Genomic DNA, 27,163 nt, shown 5'->3' with positions numbered 1-27,163 from the left:
GATAGATAGAATTGATTCAGACTCTTGGAATTGCATTTACAATAATAGTAAATTGTTTTATGAAATCATCTTCGTAGCTCTGATAATTATGCCCTTAACTATTTCCACTTGCATTGAGCTATAATATATCTATTCTCTGTATGATTGTGCCATTTGAGCACTTACTCTCCCATCCTGTGATCAGTATAATTTATTTCCATAGTCCATGTCTTTCATGCATTTTTATACTTAACCTCCTCAACTGAAGCAAATCCTGCTGCTTATCTCTCTCTCTCTCTCTCTCTCTCTCTCTCTCTCTTTTTTTTTTTTTTTTTTTTTTTTTTTCCCTTGGGTACTGTATGTGCAGTATTGTATTTTTAAACATGCTGTATGTTAATGTGGGTAATAACACACCTCCATTCAATCCTGTACTGTATTGTCTGCAGTTTTGTATCAGACTTCATTATACCCAATTTCCAGCCTTGAAGCTCTATTATTTTTCATTTTTTTCTTCTATTCCTAGGTGGTAGGTGAGGGCACTCACCATCCATTCACTCAATGTAGTGCTGCTGTCAGGTGTCTGCCCTTTCCTCTCCTCCATTCTTTTTTCCTTCCATCCTCTTCTGTCTTTCTTTCCTTCATTCTTTCCTCGTCCTTCTGCCTACAGGTGACTTTACACTCCCCCTTCTGTCTTTCTTTCCTTCATTCTTTCCTCTTCTTTCTGCCTGTGGGTGACTGCACACTGAGTGACAAGCCAAATGGTTTCGTGTACACCAGGAAACCATTTACTATGCTGGGTGGTGACCATATAACCAATTTTTGGTGCCTGGTGGTTTAGTGGGTAATTACGGTGCTCTAGTCGGATCGAGCCAGTGAAGGTTTATATCAAAGGGGTAGTTGGGGTTTATTGTTCATGTAATACCATTAAGGGATGAGTGAGGCTGGTCACTCTTATCTTAAATGTCAGGACCAACTTGCCTCGCCCTGGGCTCCTACGTTCCTCATGGGGCAACGTAGGATTGTATGATAATGATGATGATTCTTTTATTACTGCACCAAAATTGGTCAATCTATTGCCAGACGCCTCTGTAATAGGATGTATAACAGCCCGCGTTGCTTAGAGGCAAAGTGGGGATCCTAGCTTTGGCTAGTGGTAACATGCACGCCTATAAAGTGTAAGAGTCTGAGATCGAACCTCGGCCAGGACAGTGTGATTAATTTCTTAAGTTTCATTTCGGTCATTACACCTCAATCCCGTAAGGTGTGGCCACAAACAAATCGCCTCCAAATCACCCTGTCCCCTGCCATTTCACTGCCCTTCCCCCAGCTCACACCCGTCTCTCTCATATAACTCTCCACTCCATCCCTCCATCTCATCCTCGACCTACCCTTCCCTCCCTCCCCCTCCACATTACTCACACTCTCCTCATTAGTCTCTCACTCTCCATCTTCTCCACATGGCCAAACCACCTCAACATATTTCTCTAGAGTTGGTGCCTTCGCCAAACTTGGTTACTGGTAGGTAAAATATCCAGTCAACACATCTGCATGCTTTACATGTAAGACATTCTGTCCAATATTCGTTAAAAGCATTATTATTATTATTTTTTAATACTCCCTTACATTGTTTTTTACAGACAGCACGGGATCATCTGCTTGTCACAGTTCCTTCACTTCTTGCCACCAACAGTGAGGGGAAATTAGCTACACTAAATTCCAGGTGAGAGAAAACAATATTGTGCAGAAGTTGATTAAATCTTATTCAGGTGGACCTCCCTCATCACTTAGAGGCTTACCCTGTGACTCTGGGCCAGAATAACTCTCAGGAGACTTAAATTCAGGCACACCTGTTGATTTCCTGTCAAATTAGTTGTAGATAGTAGTAAAGGGAAGGGGATGAGGTTAGAAAATGGCAGAAGTTTCCAAAATGCACTGTATACAGGTGCTGAAGAAATAAACAGACCTGTAATGTTTTACTGTAATAATGTTGCATAAATGTGTGCGTGTATGCGCCAGCGCAAGATTGTGCAAGCAGAGTGAGAAAAGAGTTCTGTACAAATGTGGGAGTGTACATGGAAAAGTATGGAAGGAATGAGAGTGTTTTTGATTGGTGATGTGAATGGTAAAGTAGGGCATGTGAAGGTGGATGAAATAGTTGGTGAGTGGAGTGTGCCTGCTGAGATAGATGAGAATGGCAGTGCATTAGTGGACATTTGTGCCGGGAAGGGGTTGGTGATAGCCAATACGCTCTTCAGGCACAAAATAATCCACAGGTATACATGGCGAGTGATGAGAAGGGTGGGTGGTGAACTGAATGAAAAGAAGGCAATGATTGATTATGTGAGTGTGGATGAAAGGATGCGAAGATGTGTAATGGATGCAAGAGCTTATAGAGGTTGGGGGAGTGGACTTTCTGACCACTATTTGGTGGTGACAAGAATCAAGATCCAAGTAAGATGGGGAAATAGAAGAAGGAAAGGACGGGAGGAAGTAGTTGCAAGGAGAGTGGAAAGGTTACAAGAGGATGAGAAAAAGGCAGAATATATGAGAGAAGTGGAGGAACGATTGGGTAAATATGAATTGGAGCAGATGGAGGACGTGGAAGGTGTGTGCAAGATATTCACAGAAGAAATATGTACGAGAAAAAGGCAGAAATTCACAGAAGAAATATGTACGAGAAAAAGGCAGAATATAAGAGAGAAGTGGAGGAACGATTGGGTAAACATGAATTGGAGCAGATGGAGGACGTGGAAGGTGTGTGCAAGATATTCACAGAAGAAATATGTACGAGAAAAAGGCAGAAATTCACAGAAGAAATATGTACGAGAAAAAGGCAGAATATAAGAGAGAAGTGGAGGAACGATTGGGTAAATATGAATTGGAGCAGATGGAGGACGTGGAAGGTGTGTGCAAGATATTCACAGAAGAAATATGTACAGCATGTGATGTGGTGTGTGGGGTGAAGAGAAGATGGAAGGGGGTGCAAGGAACAGCATGGTGGAATGAACAGGTGAGACAGGTTGTGGCACAAAAGAAAGCATACAATGAATGGATGAGAAATAGGGGCGTGGAATAAGTTGAGAGATGGAAGAGAGAGTTATACGAGTATGTAGAAAGGAAGAGAGAGGTGCAAAGATTAGTAAGAGAGAGTAAAAAGAGAGTGGATGAGGAATTTGGAAGGAATTTGAGTGTAAAGTGGAGGGAATGTAAGAAAATGTTATGGAAAGAGGTGAAAAGAGTAAGACAGGGTGGCAGTGAAGTTAGTAGGGGAGTGAAAGATAAAAATGGTAGATTACTAGTGGAGAAGGGAATAGAAGTGAGCAGATGGAAAAAACACTTTAAGGAATTGTTGAACACAGAGAATGGAAGTAATGCGAGTATAAGTTGCTGGGGAATGGCTGGGAAAAGGAGGGAGGTGAGAAGACAGGAAGAAATCAGTAGGATAGAAGTTGTGGAAGCAGTGAAGAAAGTCAAATTGGGGAAAGCCCCAGGAATTGATGGAGTGTGTGGTGAAATGCTGAAGCGTGGGGGAGAGATAGTAGTAGAATGGACGTGGAAGATGTACTGATTGGCCGGGGAGGAAGGTAGAGTCCCGGAGGGTTAGAAGTCAGGTATAATCATTCCCTTGTACAAAGGAAAAGGGGAAAAAGAAGTGTGTGGTAATCATAGGGGCATTTGTCTTCTTAGTGTAATAGGAAACGTGTATGGTAGGATGCTTATTGACAGAGTTAGGGAAATAAGAGGAATTAGTTGGAGAAGAACAGGGAGGCTTTAGGAGAGGAAGAGGTTGTGTAGATCAGATACTCATTCTTAGATCTTTAGTGGAAAAGTTTCTAGAGAAAGAAAAGTTGTATGTGGCCTTCATGGATTTGGAGAATGCATATGACAGGGTGGATAGACAGAGATTGTGGAAAGTATTAAGAATACATGGAGTGGATGGGAAGTTGTTGAATGCTGTGAAGAGTATGTATGATGGTGCTAAGGCTGCAGTGCATGTGAATGGTGAACTGGGTGAATTTTTCTCTTTGAAGGTTGGGTTGAAACAGGGATATGTCATGTCTCCATGGTTGTTCAGTCTGTACATGGATGGGGTAATAAAAGAGGTACAAGGTAGGGTAGTGGATGTTGGAGTGATCCTAGTGAGAGAGGGTAGTGTTTGGAAACTCCCTGTACTGTTGTTTGCAGATGATACTGTGTTGTTAAGTGAAGACAAAGGGGAGCTGCAAGGCTTGATGGATGAGTTTGGGAGAGTGTGTAAGAAACGGAATCTGAAGGTGAATGTAGGGAAGAGTAAAGTGATGGTCTTTGAGAGATGTGAAGTCAGTGAGTGTACAGTGAGGTTGGATGGTGAGGAAATGGAAAATGTGAGTACTTTAAGTACTTGGGGAGTGTGATGAGTTAGGATGGAAGATTGGAGGGTGAAGTGCTTGAAAGGATGCATCAAGGAAGAAAGGTTGCTTGGTCTTTGAAAGCAGTGATAAGGAACAGGGAAGTGAGCATGGAAGTGAAAAAGTTGCTGCATGATAGTATTGTGATACTGCTGTAACTCTGACACATGGAAGTGAAGCTTGGACGTTGTTGGAAGGACACAAGTCAAGAGTGAGAGCAGTGGAAATGAGTTATTTAAGAGGAGCCTGTGGAGTCACATGGAGAGACAGGCTGACAAATGAGGATCTAAAGGAGCGTTGTGGTGTGGATGTGGATGCGATAGGAAGCGTTAGGAGAAACACACTGAGGTGGTTTGGCCATGTGGAGAGGATGGAGGGTGAGAGACTGATGAGGAGAGTGTATGTGAGTGAGGTGGAGGGGGGGAGAGGGAGGGGGAGGCCGAGGATGAGATGGAGGGATGGAGTGGAGAGGTATATGAGAGAGGGGGGTGTGAGTTGGGAGCAGGGCAGTGAAATGGCAGGAGACAGGGCAACGTGGAGGTGATTTGTCTGTGGCCACCCCGTACGGGATTAAGGCATCTGGCAAAAGATAGATAGATGGGGGGGGGGGAAGCATCGTGAAGTTGTGCAGTCAAAACTACTCCCCCCAAATACTCAATCCTTGTAAACCGTGGCAATTTCGGTCTGGACCACTGCCGTGGATTACAAATTCCGCGGTTTATAAATAATAACTCTTATGTGAAAAATTGATTAGGGTCTGGACTTTGGCCAACCACCCCCCAAAGCATCCTACCTACACCTATCTAGGCACCATCAAACACAAACATACACATTTAGGATAATTCAGTGCATGTATTTAATAGAAATAAGCAAGTTTAAGGGATATCACCTTAATCCTATGATGATATTGCTTAAGTGAATGAAGTGGGGTGGTGTTGGGAAGAACTTAGAACCTCTCAGCATGAGGTGGGGAGTGCTCCCTCATGCTGTTCTCCCTTCTCCAGCTTCTCAGCCTCCCTCAGGAAGCCCTCAAAGTCTGCCTGGTTTTGTTGTGGTTTCTCCCTGGTTTTGTAGATCGTCCTTATGGTCAACTTGTTCCTCCCATATTCTTTCGCCAGGCTTGCAAACTTCTCTCCCTTCTCAACACGACAAATGAGCTCCAAACATTGACTGTACGACAACAGCGGCTGCTTCTTGATGCCACAGGGCTTAGAGCGCTTCTTCGGGGGTTTAGGAGGGACCATGGAAGGTAGGAGGTAGGGGGAAAGTGCACAAAAAAAAGCAGGTAGCTCTCATACTGCATGGTGATGCTCTGTACTGTGCGGGTTGGTGGGCAGAACAACAACAACAACATGGCGGCATTAGTATGCACACTTGCCACCAGGGACGGGTGGTGATTGGATGTTGGGTCGCGGTTATCAAATTGAATGCCGCGGTTTACGATTTTCCTCGGAAATGGCCCACTTTGGTGCCTAGATCCGCGATTTTCGTGACTTAACAGTGTGGGTCTGGTTAGTACTTGGATGGGTGACCGCCTGGGAACACCAGATGCTGTTGGCATAACTTTCTCCCTGCGTGTCAAGTGGGGTTGGTGGAGGATTAGTGCCCCTCCCTGTAAAACAATTAACTCTAAGCCCTTGGCCACCCTGTTTGGGATACATGGCATCTGGCAATGAATGAATGAACAGTGGTTTAAGGGTGCTGGCAGTCTGACAGCCACTTTGCCGCAGATTACGAATCCGTGGTTTATAAACACGCAGTTTACGAGGATTGAGTGTACTAAATGTAACGAATACAGCATTACCCAGCTAAAATGGTGCAGGATGGAGAACAGGGCAACCCTGTTGATTCTCTGTAGCTGTGAATATTTGCATCTTTCAACTTTATATTTAATTACTTCTTTATATTTACAAACCCTGTTAACCCATTGAGGCACAGAATGTCTTTCATACTTTGCTCTTGCTATGTGACATTTTCATTCAGCTTAGGGTAGAATTTTTTAACTACAAGGGTTTAGATAAAGCCTAACTCCATAAAATCTGAGAGACCTTAACTTAATTGTGTAAAATTGTATGGGAGAAGCATGTAAAACATAAAATACCAGGATTCAAAGGGTTAAATGGACACCTGCAGCACTCTTACATGGTTATTTGAAAATGCCAGCAGCAGTTCAGGGATTGAGTTTAACAGAATTACAGACTTTCTAACTACAAACGTTCAAGAACTGAATAGCAAAGCACATTGCTCTTTCCCACCCTCCATACCTGGCAGCAGTCAGTCAATGTGTGGGTGGTTTGGAGAGGATGGATAGTAGTTGGGTTGGAGTGGAACAAGGGAGTCACTGAGTTGCTTGGTGAAATCAGGTACCATGATTACACATAGTGCCAGTAGTGGCTCTGTTGCATTTGTTGAGTGTGGAGCTCTGGTAAAATAGACTGGCCATTGCCCTTTAGTATTAATCATTACTAGTTTTTCCATCTTGATGGCCTTCTTTTCTTTACCTCACTTAGGATTGTTTGAATAATCAGTTTTGAAGCATCCGTCATTGTCCCGTGTGACATGCCTAATATTTTCTCTTTCCTTTTTATTTTTGTCGCTAGCATTTCTCACTTTCATCTGAAACAGTCCTATTTTCTCTCATTTTCTCTTAATTTTAGCAGGTTCCTTTAAATTACTGTGCCAGCGGTATTGGCTTCTTTGTATCTTAAACACAGACAGTTCCAGTCAGAGGCATGATACACTATATTAGATGCCATAAATAACTCAAACTGAAGGTATCTAGTGAAAGCTTCTTGTAGACTTGTCCTGGTAACATCAGAAACTAATTCAATCTAGTTTGCAAATCTGCAGGATCTTTGCTGATATTGTCACTGAATAATTTTGGTCATTGTGTCACAGATTTTTTTTTTTTTTTTAAATAAATGTTATACTGTGTACATTGGTATGTTGGGGACAGTATTTGTATTATAAAAGTTAGGTGAACTGTGTGTTTTCACTTGTTTTTGTATTGCCGTTGAAATACTGCTCATAATACTGTGTAAAAAGGACTAGTGAATTGTCAAACATTTGGTTTCTGCATAAGCTAACCCTCCACTTAGTTGCCGGCAAACTTCCTCCATTCCTTTAAGCTTTTTCAGTTCTGCTCATATTAAACTCCTGATGTATTCTTTTTTCTTTGTGGCAGTATCCTTTAGCTGCTTCAATATGATCTCATTATTCTAATGGTCATGGTTTTTCTTTTCTTCATAAGTTCTTCTGTACTCTGAACATTTACTACACTTGGTTTGTAATTTCACACCACCTACTTCTAGTATTGCATCATTAATTATTTTCTTAATGTTATCACTCATGTGATATGTTTTATCATCAACTTTCATTCATCAGCTGCAAGTACTTACTCAGAATTAGTACACTACAGATTACTGCCTTCATACTGTTAATTAAAATGTTCGGTTTTAAATTTTGGATCAACCTACCCATTTCTTCTGAGATCTGCTGTAGTGTTACCAGACCTCTTAGCATTCTTTGGTTGCTTTTGACATTTATGTAGGTTAATGTGAAATTGTTTTTGCCGTAATACTGATACCGTATATGCTTTGTCATTAACGGTGAAATCTGTTTCATTCTTTGTTTCACCATTTAATCCTTTCCATGTCCACTTCCTTCTCTTTATTTTTATGGACTGTACTTCTTTGCAAATTAAAGTAATAACATTTTGGCCACTCAATCCCAGTACTCTATAAGCCTCCCCCTCCCCCCCCCCCATTTTCTTGATTACTTTTCTGTTAAGGTTTTGTATCAAAGATGTACCGAATATATTGTGCACTGTACACACATATGCTATAGAACACTCTAAGGTACATCTGTATACCTGTGATGTTCTTGAAAATCACTTTCATACCAGAAATCCATGCACCAACATTACAGCTGGTGAAGAGGCTATCTACTGATCTTGATATTCCCGAATCTTCTTTGCCATGAGGTTCAGATCTGCTCTGTGTTTCATCAAAAACTGGCCTTCAAAGTAGAACACAGGTATCTCGTGACCATAGAGATGCAGCCATTTTTCATTTCCTGGTTCAGTTATATCAACTTCCACCAAGGTGAACTGATCTTTTAGTGGCTCCAGAATCTGCAATAATAAGTTCAAATTAGGGCATGATCTATCTGTCTATCTATCTATCTATCTATCTATCTATCTATTGCCAGACACCTCAGTCCTGTAAGGGGTGGCCACAAACAAATCGTCTCCATGTCTCACTGTCCAGTGCCATTTCACCGCCCTTCTTCCAGCTCACACCCCCCTCTCTTATACAGGCATACCCCAAGATATGGCACATTGCTGACTGACGATTTGCTAGACTGAACAATTTTTTTTGTTTTCTTTTTAAGGATAACATTACTTATGGTGTTTCTGTGTCAGTCTCTATTGATCAAGGTATATGAGCATTTGGGTTTGGGCCTGGAACACATCTATGGCTTTTCTTCAGAGTCTTTTGGGGAAAATTGCTTCAATATCTGACATACTCGCTGACCGAAGAGCCACTGGTACACAACACTGTCGGATATCGGAGTAGGCCTGTATACCTCTCCACTCCATCCCTCCATCTCATCCTCAGCTTCCCCCTCCCTCTCCCCCTCTCCACCTCACTCACATACATTTTCCTTATTAGTCTCTCGCTCTTCATCCTCTCCACATAGCCAAACCCCCTCAATGTACAGTAATCACTCCAATATCCGGATCAATAGAGCCATCGGTAGGTTCGGATATTGGTTTTGTCTGGATATTGGGCCCCAGCTTATGGACTTGTACTTACGGACCCTAACACAGAGAAACACCTATACAACTCCCTCCGGACATGCATAGCACCTATTTAACACCCAAATCACACCAATAAGGCACATAAATGACTGAAATAAATGCAATAGACACATAAAATGTGGGTTTAGAAGTATGTTCATACATTAATAAACATTCTGGTACTTATGGACTATAACCGAACCTAACCTAACCGAACCTAACCGAACTCTGAAAAACACATTCCTACTGCACATGCATGAGGTAAGTTTAGTATGGAAAGAAGTACAGTATGACACTTTCTGGTAAGTATAGTATGGGAAAAAATACAATATGAAACATTCTGGTAAATATAGTATGGAAAATAGTACAACATGAAACATTTTGGCTACTTACAGCAAGTCCCTGGCCACCTCGATGAATAACCGCCTCCTCTCGGACTCTGACAGTAAGAACGATTTCCTGAAGCACTTGCACTACACTCTTCCTGAAGTCTTGCACTGAACTTAGTCACTAACACACAGAAGTCCGTTCTTTTCACAGTGTTCACTTTAGTCCAAATAATGTTCCATTAAATTTAAGTGTTGCACATTAACTTTTCCCAAGTTTTTTTAAGTTTCCAAAGCCAAAACAAAGAAGGTTAGTTACGTTAAATTTCTTTTCTACTTAGTCTTTTCTCCCAACTTGAAAACCTTAACACAACACACCGTTTTTCACTGCACAACACTCAAAATTCCCGTGTGGTCTAGTGGAGAAGTTCTTGCTGTTTATTCACTGTCAGAGCCCGAGAGTATCACTGGCAGGCGTCCAAGGGGTGCATCGGTGGGTAGTGGTGATGGCGTACCGACTACAGAAAACTCTGAAGACAGCCGCAAACTCACGTCGAGCGGTGACTCCACTGTAGCTGATGTGCTGGGCTGTGGCTCGGAGCATGAGGGCCTGTCTTGGGGAGGCAACGGAGTGGAACCAGGGCTTGGCACAGCGGGGGTCACGGGCCTGAAAAAACTGTCAATCGTTGACTGACGCAAGGACCGACGATTCTGGCGATTGATGATGCGCTGCCGGAAAGCACGCACTTCCTCCACGAGTCCCAAGGGCCCCATCTCCCTGTCGCAGTCCGGGTGTTCCAGGTAGTCTAGGACGAACTCTAGATGTTCCCGGAGTGCGCTCAGCTTGGGGATGGCTGGAGTAGTGTCCTGCTGGGCGGAGTCTGCATCATCATCGCCTTCGTCGTCAGAATCTTCAAGTTCGGGACTGACACCAGCAACTGAAGACGCGATCTCGATATCAGACAACGTCTGATACCCAGGATCGCCCTCGTCGTCGTCCAACCACTCACGAACATCGTCCACATCAACATCGTCGCCATGCGTACGTAGCCGTGCATGGAAGTCATCCACGTCAAACCCTAGGAAATCGTACTCCACATCTGTTCCGAGAAGCAGACGAGACCAACCATTTTCAAGAGTTTTCACAGGGACTTCCTTCCATGCACTAGCCCAGTTGTACAGCGCAGACTTGATGTTGTAGCGGCGAAGGTTTTCCAAAGTCCGCTTGCCTCGAGTGTCACGTCCTTCCCTGCGCTCGTCCTCGAGAACCACCATCACCTCGTCCAGGAACTTCCGACGGTACAGGCGCTTTGTTGCCACGATCACTCCTTGGTCCATTGGTTGAATGAGAGCAGTCGTATTAGGTGGCAGAAACATGCACCTAATACGGCCATTCTCAGCAACCAAGTCCTTGTCGCACGGGTGGGCAGGTGCATTGTCGAGGAGAAGGAGAGCCTTTACCTGGTCGCGAGGAATTCCCAGTGTCTTCGTCTGGTAATGTATGACCTCCTTGACGAAGTGATGGTGAAACCAGTCTTTGAAAATCACAGCTGTGAACCATGCTTTCAAAGAATGGTACCATACGACAGGAAGGACATCCATCACCCCACGAAGGCACCGAGGCTGCTTTGCACGGCCAACAATAACGGGCTTAAGCCGGTGCATGCCGTTAGCATTGGCACAACACAAAGCAGATATCCGTTCCTTAGAAAGCTTGCGGCCAGGTACACGCTTCTCCGTCTCATCGGCGAGAGTGTTCGTTGGCACCGAGCGATAGAATAGGCCAGTTTCGTCAGCGTTATAGACTTGACCGAGAGTGAGGCCCTCCCTGTCGATCAAGCCTTTCACCTTGTGCCGAAACTCGTCCACTCCATCCTCGTTAGCGTCCAATGCTTCGCCATGTGCTTTACGGTTAGTAAGGCCATGTCGCAACTTGAACGCGAAGAGCCAACCCTCGGATGCCTTGAAGTCTAGGGCGTCGTGAAGCCTTGCAAACTTCTCAGCAGCAGCCTTCAGCTCCGTTCCACGTACCATCACACCAGCTGCACGTTGCTGTCGATACCAAATTAACGTGGAGCGGTCGATCTCTGCATACTTGGGGGTAAACATAACCTTCCTCTCCACGTTGCGTTTGCTTCTCGACGAGAAGTCAGCCGTGTACTGCATGAGCTTGTCTCGGGAACGCTTGATATCAAACAAAGTCGACCGGGCCAGGTTGAACTCGCGGAGAATGCGAGAGGAAGACCAACCCGCATCAACCTTCTCCAATATCTCCCGTTTCTTCTCCAGAGTCAACACCACTCTCTTCCTTTTCTCAGGAGGCGGGGCCATCATCACACACACTAAGAGTAGGGCAGAGAGCAGCAGGAGGCCTTGCAGCAAGTACGGCACCACCACAAAAGCGAGCACGTGGGCAGCCATGGCGAAGAGCGTAGGTCTTGTCGCGGTGAGAGACAGGCGGGAAGTGGGGAGGATGCAGCGGCGCTCTATCGGACGTCGGAGGAATGACGAACCAAAACAATGCTCTCACGCGGCGCGCGCGGCAAGTTCAAATTACGGACGGCAAAAAATCGATTTTTTTTTCCAATTTTTTTGGATTTTCGGACCATTTTGGGAATGTTTGATCCCAGGACGATAAGGTTCGGTTAGTGGGGATGTTCGGTTATTGGGCGTCCGGATATTAGAGGGATTACTGTATTTCTCAGCGCTTTCAATCACATCCACATCCACACCATAATGTCCTTCACTTCCTCATTTGTCAGTCTTTCTCTCCACGTAACTCCACATGCTTCTCCCAAATACCTCATTTCCACTGCTCTCACTCTTGACTTGTGTCCCTCCAACATGGTCTGAGCTTCGCTTCTATATGTTAGGGTTGGTATCACAATACTGCCATGTTGTGACTTTTTTTTTTTTTTTTTTTTTTTTACTCCCATGCTCACTTCCCTGTTCCTTATCACTGCTTTCAGAGAACCAGCAACCTTTCTTCCCTGTTGTACCCTTTCAAGCACTTCACCCTCTAAACTTCCATCCTTACTCATCACACTACCCAGGCACTTAAACACACTCACATTTTCCATGTCCTCCTCATCGAGCCTTACTGTACACTCAGTGGCTTAATTTCTCTCGAAGACCATAACTTTACCCTTCCCTACATTCACCTTTAGATTCTGTTTCTTACACACACTCCCAAACCCATTCACCAAGCCTTGCAGTTCTCCTTCGTCTTCACCTAACTATACAATATCATTAGCAAACAACAGTACAGGGAGTTTCCAGACATTGCCCTTGCTCATTAGGGTCATTCCAACATCCACTGCCCTACGTCTTTTATAACTCCATCCCTATACAGATTGAACAGCCATGGGGACATGACACATCCCTGTTTCAATCCAGCATCCAAATAGAAAAATTCACTCAGTTCACTATCCACATGCACTGCAGCCATAGCCCCCCTCATACATACTCTTCACGGCATTCAACAACTTCCTATATACTCCATATACACTCAATCCTTGTAGATCGTGGCAATTTGGGTCTGGAAAATGCTGCTGTTTATGAATTCCGTGATTTATGAATAATAACTCTTATGTGAAAAATTTATTTGGCTCTGGACTTTGGCCAGCCTGCCCCCACAGCCCCCTACCTACACCTATCTAGGCACCATCAAACACAAACATACAAATTTAGGAATATTCAGTGCATGTATTAAATAGAAATAAGCAATGTTAAGGGATCTCACCTTAATCCTATGATGAAATTGCTTAAGTGAATGGAGTGGGGTGGTGTTGGGAAGAACTTAGAACGTCTCAGCACTCGTTCTTCCCAAACTCTTTCGCCAACTTTGAAAACTTCTCTCCCTTCTCAACACAATGATTGAGCTCTAAACGTTGACTGTACGACAACGGCGGCAGCTTCTTGACGCCGTACTGCTTAGAGCGCTTTATCGGGGGATCAGGAGGGACCATGGCAGGTAGGAGGCGGGGGGAAGTTGCACAAAAAAGGTAGGTAGCTCTCGTACTCCACGGCGACGGTCTGTAGTGTGAGGACTGGCGGGTCAAGAACAACAACAACATGGCGGCATTAGTATGCACACTTGCCACCAGGGACGCGCGGTGATTCGTTGTTGGGTCGCGATTTTCAGTTTGAATGCTGCGGTTTACTGTTCTCCTCGAAAAAGGCCCACTTGGGTGCCTAGGTCTGCCATTTTCATGACTTAACAGTGATTTAAGGTTGCCGGCAGTCTGACGGCCACTTAGCCGTGATTTACGAATCCGTGCTTTATGAACTCGCAATTTATGAGGATTGAGTGTATTCTTAATATTTTCCACATTCCCTGCCCATGCACCCTGTCATATGCTTTCTCCAAATTTGTGAAGGCTGCATACAACTTCTTTCCCTTCTCTAGAAACTTTTCCACAAAAGACTTAACAATGAATATCTGATCTACATCACCTCTTCCCTTCCCATAACCTCCCTGTTGTTCTCCAACTTATTCCTCTGTTATTTCCCTGACTTTGTCTATAAGTATCCTACCATATACTTTTCCTACTACACTGAAACAATGCCCCAATGATTACCACACACTTCTTTTTCCTCATTCCTTTGTACAAGGGAATAATTATACCTGACTTCCAATCCTCCGGGAATTTACCTTCCTCCCAGGCCAAGCTGCACATCTTCCATATCCATTCTCCTCCATGCTTCAGCATTTCACCACACACTCCATCAATTCCTGGGGCTTTCTCCATTTTGACTTTCTTCATTATGTTCAGTACTTCCATCCCACTAATTGCTTTCTCTCTTCTCACCTCCCTCCTTCTCCCAGCCATTCCTCAGCCACTTATACTAACATTACTTTCATTCTGCATTTTCAACAGTTCCTTAAAGTGTTTTCTCCATCTACTTACTTTATCTTCCTTCTCCACTAGCAATCAACCATTTTTATCTTTCAGTCCCCAGCTTACCTCTTTATCACTCTGTCTAACTTTCTTTACCTCTTCCCAGAACATTTTCTTACAATCCCTCCCCTTTTCACTCAAATTCCTTCCAAATTCCTCAACCACTCTTCTTACTCTGTCTTACTAACGTACCTCTTTATTACCCTGTCTAACTCTCTTTACCTCTTTCCAGGACATTTTCTTACATTCCCTCCCCTTTACATTCAAATTGCTTCCAAATTCCTCAACCACTCTTCTTACTCTTTCTTACTAATCATTTCACCTCTCTCATCTTCTCTACATATAACTCTCTCTTCCATCTCTCAGCTTCCATGCCCCTATTTCTCATCCACTCACTATATGCTTTATTCTTTTGCACCATAGCCTGTCTCTCTTCTTCATTCCACTGTGCTGTTCCTTGCACTCCCATTTCGTTTTCTCTTCACCCTACACACCACCTCACATGCTGCACAGGTTTCTTATGTGAACATCTTGCTCACACCTTCCAAGTCCTCCATCTGCTCCAAATCATATTTACCCAATTGTTAATCCACTTCTTTCTTATATTCTGCCTTTTTTCCATCCTCTTGAAATCTTTCTACCCTCCTTGTATTGTCTACATCCTCCTGTTCTGCCCTTCTCCTATGTCTCCATTTCATTACCCATCCCCGCCCAGGAGGGGCTCGGAGACAGGTATTGTTTTCACTTGGCTTGTCTGTCTTTCTTTGTCTGTGTCTGTCTGTCTGTCAACAACACTACGCAAAAACTACTGGTGCGATTTTTACTAAAATTACTGGAATGGTGGGCTATGACCTGATCACCTGATTAAATTTTGGACCAAATTGGGCCAAGGCCCAGGCTGTAGGGTCCCCCTCATTTTTTTTTTTTTTTTCCATAACTCCTTTCAAATTCTTAATATTGACATGAAACCAAAACGTAAAGGTGCATCTTTAAATTTTGCTTCATATAACATGCCTCATTACATGAGGGGGATCACCTCCCAGTAAGCAGTAGAGGGGTCATGCATAAAATTTCAAATGGGCATTAAATCTTCAATTATCTATCTATCTATCTATCTGTTGCCAGACGCCTCAATCCCGTTTGGGGTGGCCACAAACAAATCGCCTCCAAGTCGCCCTGTCCCCCGCCATTTCACTCCCCTGCTCCCATCTCACACCCCCCTCTCTCATATACCTCTCCACCCCATCTCTTCATCTCATCCTCGGCCTCCCCCTCCCTCTTTCCCCCTCCACCTCACTCACATACACTCTCTTCGTCAGTCTCTCACCCTCCATCCTCTCCACATGGCCAAACCACCTCAGTGTGTTCCTCATAACGCTTCCTATCACATCCACATCAACACCACAACGCTCCTTTATATCCTCATTCGTCAGCCTGTCTCTCCATGTGGCTCCACAGGCTCCTCTTAAATAACTCATTTCCACTGCTCTCACTCTTGACTTGTGTCCTTCCAACAATGTCCAAGTTTCACTTCCATACGTTAGAGTTGGTATCACAATACTGTCATGTAGTAACTTTTTCACTTCCATGCTCACTTCCCTGTTTCTTATCACTGCTTTCAAAGAACCAGCAACCTTTCTTCCCTGCTGTACCCTTTCAAGCACTTCACCCTCCAAACCTCCATCCTTACTCATCACACTACCCAAGTACTTAAACGTACTCACATTTTCCAATTCCTCACCATCCAACCTCGCTGTACATTCACTGACTTCACCTCTCTCAAAGACCATCACTTTACTCTTCCCTACATTCACCTTTAGATTCCATTTCTTACACACTCTCTCAAACTCATCCACCAAGCCTTGCAGCTCCCCTTCGTCTTCACTCAACAACACGGTATCATCTGCAAACAACAGTACAGGGAGTTTCCAAACGCTATCCTCTCTCACCAGGGCCACTCCAACATCCACTACCCTACCTTGTACCTCTTTTATTACCCCATCCATGTACAGATTGAACAACCATGGAGACATGACACATCCCTGTTTCAACCCAACTTTCAAAGAGAAAAATTCACATAGTTCACCATCCACACGCACTGCAGCCTTCGCACCATCATACATACTCTTCACAGCATTCAACAACTTCCCATCTATTCCATATATTCTTAACACTTTCCAATTATCATCCGATTTATTCTGAATTTGATATAACATCTTTGACTAGATATCCTGTTGTGTTTATACGTCAGGACAAAAATGACTGCCAAGGATGAGTTTGCTGTGCCTTGGCACCATTCCTTGTTTGAACCTTGACTTTCACCACCACCATGTGATGGTCAGAAAGTCCACACACACCCTAACCTCTATATGCTCTTGTATCCATTACACACCCCTTCATTGTATCAGCCACACACATAATCATTGCCTTCCATTCATTTAGTTCACCACCCACCCTTCTCAGCACTAGCCATGTGTGTAAATAATTAACGAGATATCACAAAAAAAAAAAAAAAAAAAAAAAAAAATTGTCAATAAGTCATCTCATTAATAAAAACTACAACAGATATACTGAAAGTTGTTTTCTTTATGAGTCTTATGTGATTTCTTCAACAGGATGCAGTGCAGTTATAGTGTAGTTATCATTGCCACACAGCACAATAAAACCTCAATATAATGGATTTCAGTAGACTGGAATTTGTTTTTATCAGAATGGAGGAGCTACTGGGCTAAATTCTTATACAGTATATCGGAAAAAAGTCCAATAAAGCCAGAAGCGGTCTGGACTGCCTGACCACTTCAGGTATGTTCACCACAACAAGGTAAGTAAAAAACATGTTTATCAGTGTACAGTACAGTATTATTATATATATTGTACCATTTGATTCTTGTAGTGAATGTATAATACAGTACAGTACTGCAATGGTAGTGAAAGCAGTTTGAAAACCATTGGTGTGAATTGGTGTGATCCAGACTAATGTCTGATACGTCGGAAAAAGTCCGGCTCAGCAGGGGGAAGTCTGGATGTCGCTTATATCGGAATTTCACAGTTTTCGGAATGGCTTGGGCCCCAATTAGTCCATTATAGTGAGGTTTTACTATACAGTATTAAGAAATATACGGTATAATTAGTCTACTCATAATATGGCTGTCTGGGACATACAGTGTAATTGCTGTAAATGTGGTAGATGGTGGAAGCCATCATCCACTCACTTGATGTAGTGCTATGTATTTCCTCCTTCACCTTTATCATTGTTTTCTGTGTCTGCCCTCTTCCCTTCCTGTTTCTTCCATCTTTCCTGTCACATTTTCTAACTCTTCTCTCCATTTCAGGTGGCTGTACATTGATTGACAAACCAAACTATTTCTTGCAAGCCAGGAAACCATTTACAATGCCAGATAGTAACCATATAACCAACACGTGTGTTCCCTACGTGTCAACAAGTGGGATGGTGGAGGGTTAGTGCCCCTCCTCGTAAAACAACTAACTCAAAGTCAAATGGCCATCCCTTACGGGATTACTGTATTGCTTCTGGCTGTGATTGAGCCGGTGCATGTTTATATCCAAGGGGTGGTTGAGGTTTTATGCTCGTGTAATGCCACTCAGGGATGAGTGAGGCTGGTCACTCTCATCTTAAATGTCAGGACCAACTTGCGTAGCCCCTGACTCCTATGCTCCTCATGGGGCAACATAGGATTGGATGATGGATGGATGGATGGCTATAGATAGATAGATGGATTATCTTGTCCATGGGATAAGGGATAGGGGACAGGGAAGAAAGAAAAGTTTGTTTTTGAGTAACCTTGGTCTGCCTGGCTGAGGAGATCCATCTGTCACAGGTAAGCATCTGCCCCATAGGGCTATCTCGTGCGGTGAACTGACGTTCCCCTGCAGATGACAGTTCCTCACCACAGCAAAGTGCTGGGAAGAGTGTGGGTTTTTTTTTCCTGGATGAACACCGTGTTTGTGTCTGTCCACCAAGTTAATGGTCACCAAAGTAGGCTCCTTATCACCCCATTATGTGGTTATGTGGCTACCACCAGCTTTGTAAATAATCTCCTGGGTTACAGGAAGCTGTTTACTTTGTCACTCAGTGTAAAGTATCCTGAAGTGGAAGGAAGAAATATAAAAAGTGACAGGAAAGATGGGAGGATGTAAGAAGAGAGGAGGGCAAATGATAAGGTCAAAGGAAGAAGTAGGCAGCAGTACATTGAGTGGATGATGGGTGCCCCCACTTACCACCAAGAAAGAAAAGTAACCATGTCATTTCTTCAGTGTTATAAAAGACCACTAAAAGTAGAGGTCTGGCAACCTCCTTTCCTCCATGTTTTGGTATGTGGGTATTACTTCTTATCACCTGCCACCCACAAGTGTTTACAAGCCGCTTATTGCATTTATGACATGAAAGGTGAAAATTGTTTTCAGAATTTCCTTTCTCTACTTCTTCATGTTTTGCAAGAGAGCAAGGAGCTTTGCTCTTGACTTTGCACCCAGTGTATTTTTCACTTAAACAAAACTAGACTGCAAAAACCTATCACACACACCTTACCAGTGTCAGATCTGGATATGCATGTAAGTAAGATGTTTGCTGATTTACATATAGAAAGACCAATTGGGTCCTTGCTAAAGGAGAAACATAATGTAGGAACCTTATCTGTCATTAATTTGAGTTTTTTCACAGGTCAGTAATCTCTCAGACCTCTATACTGTACCTACTTGGTATGACTTATCTTTACAAAACCACCAGTTCTCCTACAAATTACAGAGTATGTGCTTTACCTGGTACCATGTTACACTTAACCCAGCTAATTAATGTACTCCCTGCCATCTCACAAATACAGATACTTGTATCAAGGCTCTAACACAGGAGATATTACTGTACTTTGTGGAAAGTAATACCTACTGCCTGCATCGATGTGTACTGTGCAGAGCCATCCTACAGAATCTTCTCATATGCTTTATTCCAGAAATAATAAACTGTAAGCAACATTGGGTCTGGTTAGTACTTGGATGGGTGACCGCCTGGGAACACCAGATGCTGTTGGCATAACGTTCTCCCTACGTGTCAAGTGGGGTTGGTGGAGGATTAGTGCCCCTCCCAGTAAAACAATTAACTCTAAGCCCTTGGCCACCCCGTTTGGGATATATGGCGTCTGCAATGAATGAAAAATGAAAACTCTTTCTATCTCACAGCCTGGAATAATTTTTGTTTGCCTGAGTAGATAACATATCGTCTTCCCAGCATATACTGTACTGTACTGGAGTAGTTTGAAAGAGTAGGAAGGGCAAGGAGACACCAACAGCACAGGCAGGTACTGGTGAATTTCTGAGTCTTTTATGTTTTTGAAACTGATTTGTTATATAATGCATTGTCATTATTGTTTGCATGAACTGTTTGTTGACAGTTTTCTGTGATTCCTTTTGTAGTCAAAAGATAGTACAGTACTTGTACATTTTCAGGGCATCAGGTTCATGAGATGCCTTTGCATTGATGTTTGCTTGGATGGTAAGAAAAGGTCACGTGTGTATCCAAGAATTTTAGAGTGTCTTCACAAGGAGTGATTGGTTGAAGAGGGAGTGTTTGGAATAGGATTTAAGAGTGAGAGTGAAGAGAATGTCGGTGATGTGGTTGATGTGGCAGTCATTCTGCATTGTCTAAACCAGTGTTATAATGGGTATAGGTACTGTTTGGAGCTGGCTTTCTGCTTTTTGAGTTCTGGGGTGTTGTGAAGCTGTTGACAGGTTATCAGTATAGGACAGGATTGATACTGAAAGAGGGAAGGGGGTTGGTAGTTTATGAAGCAAAAAAAGTTAAGTGGGGGTGAGATGATTGAACCCTGGAAGACACCACTGAATAGTACAGTGTTTGGAATTTGGAACTTTGGCTTTGGTAGAGTATTTGGATCTGTCTCTTTGAAGCAAAGTTAACTTGCCACATCTTATCATTGTTGTCTATATTTGTGTGTTAAGAATATGCTTATGAGGGTAAGTCTTGGAACTGCTGAAAACTTTTTTTATGTCTATTGGTGTAGTTCTTAATGGGATGTGTTTCTTGTTGAACCCTTTGAAGATGAGTTGGGTCAGCTTAGAAAGGTGTGTGGTGGTTGAGTGTTTGGATCTAAATCCATGCTGTAGGCAGTAGTAAAGAAAGAGAAGGAGGAAATGGCTAAAGCTACCTTCCCCACCCCCACACACACACATGATGAGGTTACTTACTTCTAGAGCAAGGTCACAGAGTGGGCACGGTTTCTTGGTGAAGAGCGTTACTGTTGGCTTCATACTGGTCTTGGGGTACACTCTGTTTGAGAAAATATATCTTCAGAGTAGTACAGTAGACAGTTTAAAGCTAATGCAAAAGTTTATAAAACTTACAAATAAATATTCATCCAAACCCTTTAGGAAACAGAATAGTAGCCAGTACTATGTGAAGGGCCTGGATGCAAAACATAGCACTAACATGGAGGGAGTAAGAGGACTGCTTGAAGGTACATAATGTACTGTATATGTGTGAGACTTTGGTACTGCATGAGTTTTGAAAAGTCAAGAGTGAGAGAACTGTAAAAGAGTACTGTATATGTGGATTACAAATGTTGGGTAAAATAAAAGATGCAGAGAGTAGTGAAAGATATGGAGTACAGTATGGATGTTTTGGTCAAAGAACAAATATTGCAGTCGGGTAACTTGACAGTATGGTGAGATGGATTCGAACAGAAAGGTATGTATGTATGTACTGTATCGTAGCAGCTAGCTTGCTCATGCCTGGCATGAAAACAGTTGTGTGATACTTGTTCAAGCTGTGTGTTATGGTAATGAAGGCAGCTGACTTGCAGGACCAAGGAACACCACACAGTATTCTGTTACCAGAGTGACATATCCCTTCATGAGTATAGGTGTGGAAGATATTTGGAGAATAGGGTAAGAAGTGCATGAACAGGATAGTAAAAAGGTGTGTGAGTTTGCACGTGAGAGGAGCCATGAAAAAGATAAAACAGATGGACAGATATGGTAAGCAAATACATGAGAAACTGTGATATGGAAACTAGGGAAGCAAAATAAATGATGAAAGACAAAAAGGATAGCTGAAGTATGTTTGGAGATTTACATGGCAGGTGTCTGTCCCAGAGGCTTATATGAAACACACACACGCTCTTATGGAAACTGTACCATCATGGGGGAATCCAAGGTAATCTGTACTGTTGGATGAAAGATTTTCTCAGAAAAAGGGAAATGAGAACAGTACTAAGGGGCAATTATTCACCATGGAGAGAAGTGACAAGTGGAGTTCACAGGGCTCAGTGCTGGCACCAACTATATTTTTAGTATACAGTATATAAATAACATGACAGCAACACTGGAAATGGAAGCTATCTAAATATGTTTGCTGCTAATGCAAAAATACGAAGGAAAATTACAAACACAGACTCTTGCAGAGAGCTACAAGAAGAATTAAATAAGCTACATGAATGGAGCAGTAGATGGCAAATTGAGTTCGTTGTGGACAAATGCCAAGTAATAAAGTTTGGTAAAAGTGAAAAAAGACCAGACTGGAATTATAAGTTAGGAAGTTCAACCCTACACACATCAGAAAAGGAGAAAGATTTTGGTGTAGTTGTCAATAACAGACTATCACCGGCTGACCACATAAGTGAGAAAGTAAGGAACACATACACACTGCTTGCAAATATGAGAGTAGCATTCACCTATATAAATGAAGACATGCTGAGAAAAATAATCACATTCATTAGACCAACTCTGGAATATGTATCTGTAGAAGGGAATTCACAGCTCAAAAAACACATAGATAAGACTGAAAAGGAACAAAGGGCTGCTACAGGATGGGCTCCAAGCTTAAGGGATCTAAGCTACGAAGAAAGACTAGAAAAATTAAACCTACCAACATTACGAAAGAGAAGGAAAAGAGGAGACATGATTATGTTATGTATATGCATCACAGGAAAAGAGAAAATAGACATGAGTATAAAACCGAAATAGACATAAATGAGTATAAAACCTATGGGGAAGCAACATCAAGAGGACACTGCAAAAATCTGTACGAAAGAGAGGTGACAAAGACATAAGGAAATTCAGTTTTTCTAGTAGAGCAGTTCATCAGTGGAATGCATTACTGAATGAAATAGTGTGTGCCAAAACTATTTGTATGTGTAAAGATATCCATCCATCCACCCATCATCGAATCCTATATTGCCCCATGAGGAGCGTAGGAGCCCAGGGCTAGGCAAGGTGGTCCTGATATTTAAGATAAGAGTGACCAGCCTGTCATCACTGACTGGCATCATGTGAGCAATAAACCCCAACCACCCCTTAGATATAAACCTACACAGGCTCAATCTGCTTGGAGCACCTTAATTGCCCACTAAACCACCAGATGCCATAATTTGGTTATATGGTTACCACCCAGCGAAGTAAATAGTTTCCTGTTCATACAGGAAACCATTTGCCTTGTCACTTAGTGTAGAGTTACCCATAGGCAGAAGGAAGAGGAAAGAATGAAGGAAAGTAAGACAGAAGAGGGAGTGTAAAGTCACCCGTAGGCAGAAGGAAGGGGAAGGAATGAAAGAAAGACAGAAGAGGAAGGAAGGAAGCGAGGAAAGGGCAGACACCCAAAGCAGCACTACATCGAGTGAGTGGATGGTGAGTGCTCCTACCTACTACCTGTGTAAAGATATGTATGATAAAAATTGTTCAAAACACTGGAGAGTACGAACTTGACTCATTCATATAGAGATACAGTTAGGTAAGAACATGCATGCACACTCATGCATGCAGGCAGGCAGAGAAAGAGAGATGGGGGCTTACATGAGTTGTCTTTGAGATGGAGCAAAGAATTTTCATGGCTTCAGTGATTTGTGGCCATATCACTTAGCATTGTTAATACATGTAGAATAATTATACCCATCATCATCATCCTGGCCTCTTTTTTTCTCACCAAGGGATGGGGTGAGGTTGGTTCTAGGAAACAGTGAAAGAAAAATCTTGATAGAGGGAGAACTATGAACTCTGCAATGAAAGGGGAAAAGACACTTATTCATTCACCATTCGAGCCCCCAGAATCTTGGCTGTGCCTTACAGGTAACCACATTTTTGTTTATTTATTTATTTATTTTTAAGAATGGTGAAAAAAGTATATCTGAGCGAATCTGAAGGAGGGAGGAGGCGAGGTAGACCAAGGAGAAGGTGGAGAGATATGATGGATGAGTGTGTGAGGAAGAGAGGTTTGGAAGTTGGTGAGGCTAGGGAACTAACAAGAGATTGAGCTGGCTGGATGAATATTGTGAGGAGAAGTGCATGAACGGGGATTTGGCACCCCTTTTTAACGTGGCAGTGTCTGGATGCACTTCACTTTACGTATCAGGAAAAGTCATCCATTAACTACCAGTTTAAAAAAAAGATGGGTGCCAAACTCTTGCCGTTTGCTTCTTCATACATAATTCATCTAACCAACTCTATCCTGTATCTACCAACTCTCATCTGCTTCTTTACAAAAATATCACTCCCTTACATGAATTTGGGCATTAACACACCTTCATGCAATCCTCTTGCAGCCTCTGCCATCAAACTTCTGTTTATTGTAAATAAGACCTTCACAGCACCAGTCACCCTCCTTCCCTGTGCCACTGTTCTTTCTACAACTTTGCAAATTATCTGTTACTGCATTGAGATATCTAAACTCCCTCACCATTTCAGGCTTCTTCATTTCCCAACACATCATAGTGAGTTAATTTCTCTCTCAAAATCATCTCCTTCCTCCTCCCTACTATTACTTCCCAAACATGATGCAGACATCCATAAAACGTCGTTGAAAGCTCTTTTTTTTTCTCTCTCTATAGGCATAACTTTACTTTTAGCTTTATTTACTTTCAAACCACTCTACTTGGAGACATCCACAAGACTGCAGAGATCTTGTTCTATATAAGTACTGTACCTTAGTAGGACAGCATCAGCTGCATACATCAGATATGAAATACCTATTACCGTTCATCATCAGCCCCACCCTCTTTGATATCTCAAAAGCATATCCATATCTGTACCAGTATTGAACAGCCATGGGCACATCACACAGACACACGTTTCTCATTCCAGCATTGGTATTGAACCTTTCACTTAACATTTACCTCATTTTTCAGTTGTCTCACAACCCTTATAATAACTCTGCAGCACTCAAGCAAATTTCCCATTCACACCATATTTATGTAATATCTTCCAAAGTTCCTTACAGCACTTCTCAAATGTTTTTCCATATACTGCAAAAAAATTTATCTACACACCCTCTACCACTCCTAAAATTACCCACATCAAATTGTGGTGGTAAGTGGGGGCGCTCACCATCCACTCACTCATTGCAGTGCTGCTTTGGGTGTCTGCCCTTTCCTCTCATCCTTTCTTCCTCTTCTGTCTTTCTTTTCTTCATTCTTCCTCTGCCTTCTGCCTACAGGTGACTTTACACTCCCTCTTCTGTCTTTCTTTCCTTCATTCATTCCTCCTCCTTCTGCTTATGGGTGACTACACTGAGTGACAAGCCACATGGTTTCCTGTATACCAGGCAACCATTTACTATGCTGGGTGGTAACCATATAACCAAATTATGGCACCTGGTGTTTTAGTGGGTAATTAAGGTGCTCCAATTGGATTGAGCCTGCATAGGTTTATATCCAAGGGGTGGTTGGGATTTATTGCTCATGTAATGCCACTCAGGGATGAGTGAGGCTGGTCAATGTCATCTTAAATGTCAGGACCAAGTTGCCTAGCCCCGGGCTCTTACGCTTCTCTTGGGGTGACATAGGATTGGACAAGTGCTCATGGGCCCTTTGGGCCCCCTCACTCTTGTTCCTGCAGAGGGCTGTCATGCTGGCGCTCGCTTTCTTGTGCTTCGCACTCGTTTCCTTGTGCTTTGCACTCGTTTCCTTGCGCTTCGTGTGCGCGTTGCAATCATTTCAGGTAATCTTTGTCATGTTTATGTGCTGTTCTAGTCTAATGATGTCACTATTGGCCATCAAGGCGACATCGAAGTGCCCGTGAAGGTCCGTTTATGTGGTGTTCTAGTCTAACATTGTCACTTGGATTTTTTGCAGCTAACCAATTGATCATGTTATTTGCAGCTTCAGGAGTGGAACCCAAATTGTCCACACACAAGTCCAAGATATTAACCACTAGACCACGGCAACTGACCTGGTGACGGGAGTGGCGTTTTTTGGTCAAACTTTGATCGCTCATTAAATATAGTAAAAGTTTTCAATTGTAATGGGACCAAGTTTTTTCACATCAGTGAATTTTTTGTGATTTTTTTGCCAATTTTGGTGCGATTTGAATGTGTAATTTCGGTTGCCCAAAATACACACACACACACACACACACACACACACACACACACACACACACACACACACACACACACACACACACACACATATATGGCTACTGCTATAGTATATCAGATAATGGATGGATGGATGGATTATTAATCTGATATTCTGATACAGTATCTTTACTTCCTTCTCAAAAAAAATGAATGACTACATTTTGTGATGGCATAACAAAATGCAGATGTATATTTACGAGAACAAATAAAATAAAAGCGTCAGAGGAACTCCTAATGTTTTAAAAAGTGGTAGGTGTTGGCAACCAGAGTTGTAAAAAGTACCCTGCTTTGACACTTAAGTAAAAGTATTGTTACATTGACAAAATATTACTCAAAGTACGAGTGGAAGTACCCAAAGTTAAATATACTTAAGTAAAAGTAAAAAAGTACCTTGTTCATGAAGTACTCAAGTAGTGAAAGTAAAAAGTAACTATTAAACTGTCTGTCGTCTCAGAGATTATATACAAATTATAAACTAGTTAATTATTTGGTAAAAATAAAAGACACAAAGGAATTGAATATATTTATATATCTTTTGATTATGTTTGATCAGCAACTATCTATCAATCTATTGCCAGATGCCTTAATCCCATAACAGGTGGCCACAAACAAATCGCCTCCACATCGCCCTGTCCCCCACCGTTTCACTGCCCTGCCCCCAGCTCACACACCCCTCTCTCATGTACCTTTCCACTCCATCCCTCCATCTCATCCTTGGCCTCCACCTCACCCACAGACACTCTCCTAGTTAGTCTCTTACTCTCCATCCTCTCCATATGGCCAAACTACCTTAATGTGTTTCTCCTAATGCTTCCTATCACATTCACACCACAATGATCCTTCACTTCCTCATTTTTCAGTCTGTCTCTCCATGTGACTCCACATGCTCCTCTCAAATAATTCATTTTCAGTGCTCTCACTCTTGACTTGTGTCCCTCCAACAATGTCCAAGCTTCACTTCCATACGTTAGAGTTGGTATCACAATACTGTCATGTAGTAACTTTTTCACTTTCATGCTCACTTCCCTGTTTCTTATCACTGCTTTCAAGTAACCAGGAACTTTTCTTCCTTGTTGTACCCTTTCAAGCATTTCGCCCTCTAAACTTCCATCCTTACTTATCACACTACTCAAGTACTTAAATGCACTCACACTTTCCATTTCCTCCTCATCCAACCTCACTGTATATTCACCGACTTCACTTCTCTCGAAGACCATAACTTTACTCTTCCAAACATTCACCTTTAGATTAGTTTCTTACATACTCTCCCAGACCCATCCACCAAGCCTTGCAGCTCCCCTTTGTCTTCATTTAGCAACACAGTATCATCTACAACAACAGTACAGGGAGTTTCCAAACACTGCCCTCTCTCTTTAGGGCTACTCCAACAT

General features: G+C 42.7%; 1 protein-coding gene across 1 annotated transcript in view; it reads right to left on the bottom strand.

Annotated features, from left to right (window-relative positions):
• Positions 1 to 8,257: 8,257 nt before the first annotated feature.
• The window catches only part of Acat1 (Acetyl-CoA acetyltransferase 1), a 65,675-nt gene continuing 46,769 nt past the window's right edge, over positions 8,258 to 27,163 (bottom strand). The window contains exons 11-12 of the mRNA XM_080275883.1: positions 20,612 to 20,693; positions 8,258 to 8,499 (exon numbers count right to left, since the gene is read on the bottom strand). Of these exons, the coding sequence (XP_080132009.1) occupies positions 8,311 to 8,499; positions 20,612 to 20,693 (271 nt within the window). The 3' untranslated portion in view covers positions 8,258 to 8,310. The remainder of the gene's footprint in view (positions 8,500 to 20,611; positions 20,694 to 27,163) is intronic.

The sequence above is a fragment of the Coenobita brevimanus genome, chromosome 63 (assembly GCF_032717465.1).
Source record: "Coenobita brevimanus isolate Jiangsu-jjx chromosome 63, ASM3271746v2, whole genome shotgun sequence".
NCBI lineage: Eukaryota > Metazoa > Arthropoda > Malacostraca > Decapoda > Coenobitidae > Coenobita > Coenobita brevimanus.
Note: the sequence above shows the minus strand (reverse complement) of the source record. Positions and strands in the feature narration are given on the sequence as shown.